Raw genomic sequence first — 9,402 nt, forward strand, 5'->3', positions numbered from 1 at the left:
TCACATCGTCATCCTGTAGGTATCTATCTCTGTGTCCAAATTTCTTTTGGAAATTTGGCATCTTTTCATAAAGGTGTCAGTCATATTGGATTAGCTCCCACCCTACTGACCTCATTTTAACTTGATTCCCTCTGTGAAGACCCTATTTCCAAATAAGATCACATTCTGAGGGGCCGGGAGTTAGCATTTCAACATATCTTATTGAGGGAACACAATTCCATGCAAAACATTTACTATGGGTAGTAAATGGATCTTGAACCACTTGCCAGGAATCTAGCCATATATTGGTTCCCCTCCCCCACTTCCCTCTCTCTATCTCTGTCTCTCTCTCTCTCTCTTTCTCTCTCTCTCTCTCCCTCCCTCCCTCTCTGCCTTTACATTCTATGGGGAAATATATATGATTTTTATCAATTTGAAATATGCTTATAGGAATGTCACATCACCTTTTGAAAGTGAAAAAAATGCCTATACCATTCATTTAGCAAAAAAACTACTACTTTGTGACATCTTTCAGATGATTTTGTTTCTTCACTTCCTTATGGACACTGAACATTTCATTGCGTCAACTGCTCAACTCAATTTCAGACTCATTAAGAACAAGGTTTCTACTTATTGTTGATCTCACAGAGGAAAATTCTGGTCACACTCTATATATGGGACAAATGATTGAAAGCGTGTCACAATATCCTCAATGTCTGCCACCAAATACACTGCTCCAGGCAAAACAACTCTGCTCTTTGATTTGACAAAATTGCTATTGTGGTTGTTATTCCACATACACAATTCCTGCCACAATTAGGGTTCCTACAGAAAGGGGCTCTCTTTGCACAGTAGATCCTTAACAAATAGTGACATATGATTATTTGGGAAATTGACAAGTTTGGGGTGAAGCTCAAATGTGCGGATGAATGGAAAGTTTCTTTTTCATCTCTAAAGCACCATAAATCTTATCCAGTAATCATTTATAACATGTTACCATTACCAGATTCCAAAAAGTGAGAAGAATGCAGAAGCAAGTACCTGCCCCCGATAGAGGAAGCAGAGGAATAACAAGTGTTATAACAGTGCAATTGCTACAAGAGAGTAAGCCTGGGGTTTCAGAATATCATAGATGATTCCAGAGTAGAAGTGCTTAATTGATCTAGGGAGGTTAAAAAAGAAGTTGAGACTTAAGCTGAGAATAATAAGGTTAGTAGAAATTAGCAAGCAGAGAAAATGAGGCATACACTCTAGGTATAGATAGGGCAGACACAAATTTATGGGGGTGATATGTGTATGGAGTATTCGAGCACCTATCTATAATTAGAATTAAATTCCTGAAACACAGGTACTATAGAGGACTGGTAGGTGAGACTAGGCAGGAGCCACACATTTAAGCTAAGGACTTTGAACTTCACCTTGAAAGTGACAGGAGCCACTGAGAGAGTTTAAGGAAAGGAATGATGGCACTAAAGTTGCTTTCTAAAAATATCATCTCGGTGAGAGAGATGGTTAAGATGGATTAAATGATCATGACTTCATAGACAGGAAAGTCATTAGGAGATCATCACACTAGGTTAGGTGAGGGGTGATGAGTGCCCAAACTAGGGAAGTGACATTGGCAAAGGAGTGCCGAGGTGATACACAAGAGTACCTTAGAAGAGCATCTTTCAAACAGCAGGCCCAACTCATTAATGAGTCATAAAAGCCATAGAGTGGATAATAGGCAGGTTTTAGTAAATAGAAAAGAAAGCATCAGTGTTTCACATAGCTCCTAAGAAGAATCTTGGCTTTGCAAAAAAAAAAAAAAAAAAAAAAAAAAAAAAAAATCGATTGTCTGTTGAATAGACAATAGACATTGAATATTAATATAGATTATAATCTAATAATATTTAAATTATCAAATATGAGTATGTTTATAAGGCTGTGAATTCACATGAATAGGGATATGGATATATTGAGACATAACATAAAATGAGGTTTTTCTGAAGGTCATGAATAAAAATATTTGAGACATACTGACTTAGAAGCTAGTATGGAATAGGCCAAGGTAACTGTTGGGTCAGGATACTACGAGAAAAGTGTGGCCAGGCTGACTGTGGGCTACTCCAGTTGTGTGTGTGTTTGATTTTGGACATAAAGCTTGAAAGCTTATGAGCCCACCCCTCCAAGAGAAGTCTAGGAAATTGGTGGGGAAATGAGTCTAAGATGGAAGAAAGCCGAGCAGGCCTAAATTTGGGGGTCAACAGCACATTAAGTGATGGCTGAAGCCTTGGGAACAGCTACCACCACCAGGAAAGAATGTATAGAGTATGAAGAGCAAAGGACAGAAGTGAGAGGAGCCAGGGTCACACCAGTGTATGGGAGTTCCAGCAAGAAGTAGGCATGGCCAGAAAGTTAGGAGAAAATGAGATTCCACAAAACCCAAGGAGGAGAGCTTCAGGAAGGTGGAGCCCAGTTGTTCAGATGCAGCACAGAAGCCAAAAAAGGTGAAGGCTAAAGACCTCATGGTTGGTGACCACGGTTTCAGTGAGAGCAATTTTGGGGAAACAATGGGCAGAAGTAGAGTGGTCATTTGTCCCAGTTTGCCCAGGACCGAGGGGCTTCTTGGAACTTTCAGTGCTAAAACTGAGATGCTCTCATGCAAACTGGGTGGTTAAGACCCCAAATAGGCAAGGTTTAAATAGTAGGTGAGGGCGCCTGGGTGGCTCAGCTGGTTAAGCTACTGACTTTGGCTCAGGTCATGATCTCGCAGTTTGTGAGTTCCAGCCCCGCATCAGGCTCTGTGCTGACAGCTCAGAGCCTGGAGCCTACTTCAGATTCTATGTCTCCCCCTTTCTCTATGCCTCCCCTGCTCACACTCTGTGTCTCTCTGTCTCTCAATAATAAATAAACATTTAAAAATAAATAAATGAATAAATAAATAAATAGTAGGTGAGGTGGAGGCAAAAAAACGTGGATTCTTTCCTTGAGAGACTCAACTCTAAAGAGAAGATAGATTAATATCTAGAAAAGAGTTTTTCACTTCTTTATTCTCCTTATTTCTTGTTTTTAATCCATACTAAAAGTTTATTTCTAGGATGAGAGGAACCAATGAGGGTGAAGCTAAAGATATAAAAGACTAAAGATAATTAATTGATGGAGAAACATCTTGTTCTCATGAGGTAGAAAGGGCAGGATGCTGAGCCTGGAGGGCAGGAGAAGTTCCTGCCTGCTGGAGAGAAACACTCCTGTGTGAAAGAGGGGATGAGAAATGGAGGGAGACTTACAACAGATGTTCTCCATCTTGTCAGGATGTGGGAGTGAGGAAAAGGGTAGGGCAGAGGCTTGAATGGAGATGAGCAATGGCTTGGGACAGCCACTTATAGGATGTAGGAAGACACTAAAACACATTCCAGGCACCAAGGCTGAGATGGGGAATCACGAATATGCAGCATACAGTGTAATTACTGTTACCAACTAGTTTAGAATCCCCAGCCTGTCCAAAGTCATACAACTACATATTATATTTCTGATCTTGAAAAATATCTACCATTGTACCTAAAAAGAAAACTCTACAAACAATTATGTGGCTAAACAAGAGACAAAAATACTTTCTAACACAGGCTGCAGTAGAAAATGACATGTGGGAGGAAGTAACAATACATTCAGCCCTTTGCGGAGTATTATTAATGGCTGCTACTTACAGCAGGTGGCATGGTCAGACACACACGTGCTCAGACTGGAAGGCAATGTGGGGAGAAAAGGAATTAGACATGGGGCAATCTGGAGGCTACATAGTGACCCAGCACACATTCTTGGCATCCTGGATAACAGAATGGTTTGAAACCTTGATATAATGCCAAGCCTGCTAAGGACTACCTCTCTCTTGGTGGGTATGCATATAGTCCCTAAGCCAAATCCCCACGATAACTCTTTGTGAAGATTGTTGTCCAATTCTGCCAACAGGAAGACTGTGTCTCAATACAGCTAAGTAACTGGTCCATGACTCTTAAATTAGCACAGATAAGATACAGCTAAGTTAATTGATTTACCCCCTCCCTTCAGCCTTTTCACCTGTAACAAATAACAAATACCTAAGTACAGGCCTTTGTAAAAATTAAATGAGGCCATGTCTGTGAAAGTGCCAGGCACCCCATAGACACTATATATTTGTCTAGCATAATAGTTCTCAACTGGCAGCCATCTTGTCCCTCAGGGGACATGGGGTAATGGAGATATTTTCTACTGTCGCTACTAGAGGAGTTATATAGTGAGTGGAGGCCAGGGATGCCGCTAAACATTCTACTATGCACAGAACAACCTGCACGGCAATGAATTATCTCCTGCAAAATGTCAATAGTGGTTGAGGTTGAGAAACCCTGCTGGTAGCATAACGTAGGGAACTGGGAGCCATAAAGACTAACAAAGCATAGCAGAGCCTTGCAAGTGGCGGCCAGGTCCTGGTGTTAGGACACTTACAGATCTGGATATTGGACTCATTGCTTGCTTTCAACAAGTTACTTAACCTGTCTGAGCCTCTCTTTTCAAATGGGGATAATAAGAGCACCTGTTCAGAAGCTCAGTGCTGACACATGGAAACACAGTGTTGGTATTATCGTTATTAATGAAAGGCATGGCAAAATACTGGGAGTCAGATAGCCTGTTTCACTGAACTGGGTAAGAAGAAAGAAGAAATTAAGAAAGAAACATTGCAGTGACTACTATAGCCTTAGTCAGTGTCATGGGGTTAATGTTTTCCTATTATGCTATTCTGTCCTGGATTGTACTCATAGTACAGTAGTTTAGATAAATTAAATGACAGTTGGAATATTACTCTGCTTACACAATGGAATTAATCCCTTTTTATCACTTTGAAAGAAATCCAGCGGACAAGCTCTCTTGGTCAAGCTCTCTTGGAAAAGCTCTCTTCGTCATTAACAAGACTCATTGCTGTATTTCCTGTGGTGCTATCTAAAGAAAGATTTTAATCATAATAAAGAGACTTAGTAACAGCATTTAAAGTAGTCTGCCATGGCTTGATACCCATTTGTTTCTTGACAAATTCCTTTCTGAAAGTATCACAGCACTTTTGATTTGTACAAACATTAATCTGGATTTTAACATCTTTCGCAGTAACACTGGGGTTTCTACTTTCTCACATGTAGATATTCCTAGCATCTATCTTGGCTGCCTGGAACTGAGGCAGCTCTCTTTGCAATGTCATTAATCAGTAAATGACATCTCCTTACACTTCCTGAGTGTTGGTCTTCATGCATTTTCATGGCAGGTCTGCAGAACTAAAGGGCTCCCTCTTTTCTGTCCAGCTGCTTATTCCCCACCCAGTCTTTCGTCCTTTGCCCCTCAAAGAGGCATTACCATCCTGGTAATGCCATGTGTCCTCTCTGCCACATCATGGCTGCTTAAAACATTCATCTGACTTTCCCCTAAATCTCAGTTAACAGATCTGACTCTTTGGGGTCCCTTCAGATTCCAATCATCAAATCTGCTATTCAGGGAATAGAGACTCCTTTGGAAACATCACACCCTCACCATTCGGTTCCACGGAGGGATGTGAGGAGTACAGGAAAAAAGGAAGCACAGGGAGGTAGAAACCAACCTAGGCGGGTGGGCTGGGCAATGAAACAGGAGGAGAAAGGATAGAGAGCATGTACAGCTTGTAAGGGAAAGGGCAATCACCAGGCAGAGGCCAAAAAAGAACATGGGACTCACAATCCTAATGGCTTCCATATGTATAAACCATGAATATATGTATATAAAATACGTATACCTGCAGAACCAATCAAGTAGCCCCAAGGAGTTTTATGTATTTCCCCTCTGCACTACCCACCAAGCTATGAAGAAGTGGTCAGTGAAGGCATATTATCCCCTTCCTCTCAGATAAGGAAACTTAAATAAGGTGCCTAGTGCCATCCTCGCAAAGTGGCTGAAGAAAGGGAAAGGGAGAGAAATTGACCCCCAGTTTTGCCAAATTTAAGCCTCCTACGTCAGAGATTTTCGTGAAAAGCTGACAGAAATATATATGTATGTATATATATATGTATATATATATATACACACACACATACGTATGTGTGTGTGTGTGTGTGTGTATTTCTATTTATACATCTCGAAAGAGAGCAACAAGAGACCAGAGAAAGAGAAGGAAGGGAAGCAACGGCACCGTTAAGAGTGGAAAAGAAATGGAAGAGGAAGGGAGCAGAAAACACTGAGGGCAGAGAGGAGTCCCACACCCAGGCGGTCAGCAGTGGGCCACTGGCCTCCTGTCTTCAATAACACTCTCACCTAGCAAGGCCAAGAGACCGTAATGAGAACCATCCTCTAAGAAAACACCCAAATCAATAACATATCTTCGCTCCATTCTTTTCAATATAGGCTTTAATTCATAATGCACTCAAAGGAGAAGGAAAGGGAGGGACCAGCGCACCGCTTGGAAGGCGCAAGTACACTACACACACTGACCTTTTGCTGAAAAGTTGCAGAAGGGCTGCAGGGGCCACCGCTTGCCCCTTCCGCCAGCCCCACCCCAGTCCCCAAAGCCCGTCTGGTCTGGTCTGGTCCAGTAAGAACCTACCAACGTTTTTTGTTTCTGTTTAAACACTTGAGGCTGTGATTAAAACCACCCCCAACTCCTCTTCAATTCTTTTTCGTAAGTTTCTTTTATTAAGTGAATATTTTTAAATCGTTTCATCTCCACGTGCACTTTCCCACCGTTCTTAAGCTTAGGAGAGACCCAGAGGCGGGGCCTCCCCACAGCGGTCTCCAAGGGGAGGCTACGGTACCCCTCCATCAGTCCCGGTGCGCCCCCTCCTCCCCGGGCGCCCCTTCCCAAACCCCGTCCGGTCTCCAGAGGCTGGAGTAAGCCGTGCGGCTGTAGCCCGCGCTATAATCGTAGGACACCTGGTGCGGCGGCGGTGGCGCGGGCAGGGCACAGTCTGAGAAGAAGGGGGCGAAAGACGCCAAAAGGCCGGGCCCGTCCTCCGCTCCCGGAGAGTCCGCGGCGGAGGGGTACAGGGGGCGCAAGGGCTCGTTCAAGGTCAAGCCGCCGCGGGGGGCAGCCAGGGGCGGCTTCTTGGTTTGGGGGCAGCCCGGGGCGCTCCAGGACTCGGAGTACAGTAGGCTCCCCACCATCGCAGGTGGCGGCTCAAAAAGACCGGGCTCCAACTCCGGGGGGCCCCGCAGGACGGCGGCTCCCGTAGGGAACACATCGAGAGGCTCTGCGGCGAGCAAGACGCTCGCCTCGGTGCCGGCGCCGTAGTCGGGCCCCAGCAGCTCGAAGAACTCCAGGGCCTCGGCGCCCTTCTCCAAGTCGCCCAGGCTCACGCCGGGCCCCGACGGGCCGCAGCCGCCGCCGCCCGCCCGGGACGGCTCGGTGAAGAAGGACGGGGGCAGGTTGCGGGCCCGCAGCGGGACCTTCCTGGCGCCGGGGACCGCCGTACCTCCCGCGGTGCCGGCCGCCTCCCCTCCCGAGCCCCCGGCGCCCGCTCCGCCGAGCCCGGCGGCGGGCGCAGCCAGCGAACCCCCGGCCCGCTCGGTGTCCCCAGGGACGTGGCGCAGCGAGTCGAAGAGCGCGGCCAGGCTCCGGCTCTGTAGGCTGGCGGCCGCCGCGGCCTGCGATGCCTCCCGCCGGGGGACAGCCTTGCCGTGGGGCGGGACCGCGACGGCCTGGGCACTGGGGGCGGCGAGCGGCCGTTTGGCGGGCGTGTCGGCGGCGCCCGGAGAGGGCGGGCCGGGGGGCGCGGCGCCCATCAGGCCGCTGCAGCGCTTGATCTGCTTCTGCAGGTACTTGCGGTGGTTCACCTTCCGCTTCGACTTGCCTGGCTTGTCCAGTGCCAGCTTGATGTTGCTGGACGCCGAGTCGATGAAGCTGAGCAGGTCGCGGGTGGCCTCGCGCATGTCCCCGCCCTCGTTGCCCGCCAGCAGCTCGCCCGCTGGCGTCCCGGTCTCATCATCCTCGAAACAGCAGCCCTTGTCCAGGGCTCCGAAGGCGCCCCCCAGCCCGTCCGGGGAGCCCCCGAAGCCGAAGGGGACGAAGGGGTGCGTGCTAAGGAGGGCCGCCTGCACCGCCATCGCCGCGACTCCCAGGAGACCCGCAGCGCGGCGGGTGCGTCCCCGGCCGGTTCCCGCCCGCGACCCAGGCCCGGCTCCCGCCCTCGCGCGGCGCGCGCGGCGCAGCCTCCTCGCTCCAGGCCCGGCTCGCGGCTCGGCCTTGCGGGGGAGCTCATTAGGTCTTGTAAGCAAGGGGCGGAGGGAGGGAGAGCGCGGCTACCGCCCCGGTGGTGGAGGGGAGGGGCTTACTTAGCCTGGGTGGTGGGGCGAGGGGAGCCGTTTTTCTAGCTTTCTGGGCTTTCTCAAGCTCGTCACTTTAACCCCTTCGTTTCCCTTCGCTCTGGGGCGCTTTTCTGGCCTAGCTGCAGCTGCATGAGGCGAGGATTAGATGGCCCGTCCACAAATTCTACCTCCTCTACAACCACGCCCTGGCGCGTGAGACTCTCTGTCAGGTCGAGAAGGCAAGAGTCCAGAGAAGTGTTTCAGCCCAGCTTTGGTAACAATAATAGCCACCAGCTACTGGGCGCTCGCTTATTCCAGGCGCTATCCGTACATTATCTCATTGAATCTGTGAGCAGTATCCCTGTGAAGTGCATATTGTAACCATATATTCATCTAACAAATGAAAAAACAGCCTCAGAGAGGTTCGTTGAGTTGGCCGCGTAAGCTATATCCCCTCCAGTTCAACACCAAAGCCATTCCTAAGTTCTTGACAGAACTTGTGCTCCCTCTTGGCCTCCTCTTCTTCATCTATAAGATGGGAAAAGGAAACCAGGGTCTCTTTAAGATGTAGCCCTAGTCCTAAGACTCTAACTGGAATGTCTGTAGGACTCTTAAGACCAATGCTCTTTCTTCTACCCTATTTCTATTATACCCTTGTTTCTATTAAAAGTAACAACTAGCTTATAGTAAATTGAGGCAAGCGCTTGGTCCATCTTTTAGTATTGTAGATAGACAGCAGGAGGCAAAGGAGAAAGGAGTTGCTCCACTAAGCCAGCAGGTGCTTGAGAGAGAACCCTGTGTGTGTATAAAACTCTCAGCACCTTAGGACAAAATCTGGATCAGAACCTCTCCCCTACTTGTCATGCCATTTAAGTTGTCCAGCTGGAACTTCTGTTCAGGATCACTCTGAAGTTCACTTCGACCCAGTTTCACCTGGGCAATCCTCTTCAGATGGAGAAAATGAGCAATATGGTAGAGCATAGAAGATTCAGAAAAGACTGGTCTTTCCCCCATTCTGTCTTAGCTCCACCACTCAATAGCTCTGGGGTTTGGGTTAAAATCCAGATTCTGATGAGTACATGGCTTTGGTCAAACCAGCTAACCTCTTTCTGTCTTTTATTCACATTAAATGGAGGTAAGGTTGCCCACCTC

General features: G+C 47.5%; 1 protein-coding gene across 1 annotated transcript; it reads right to left on the bottom strand.

Annotated features, from left to right (window-relative positions):
- Nucleotides 1-6,339: 6,339 nt before the first annotated feature.
- Nucleotides 6,340-8,202, bottom strand: FAM181B (family with sequence similarity 181 member B). The gene has a single exon (XM_025929208.2). It carries the CDS (start codon nucleotides 8,047-8,049, stop codon nucleotides 6,769-6,771), a length of 1,281 nt encoding a protein of 426 aa, XP_025784993.1. The 5' UTR covers nucleotides 8,050-8,202; the 3' UTR covers nucleotides 6,340-6,768.
- Between the last annotated feature and the right edge of the window lie 1,200 nt (nucleotides 8,203-9,402).

Source organism: Puma concolor, chromosome D1 (genome assembly GCF_028749965.1).
Source record: "Puma concolor isolate L17-30 chromosome D1, mPumCon1.1.hap2, whole genome shotgun sequence".
In the NCBI taxonomy this organism is placed as follows: domain Eukaryota; kingdom Metazoa; phylum Chordata; class Mammalia; order Carnivora; family Felidae; genus Puma; species Puma concolor.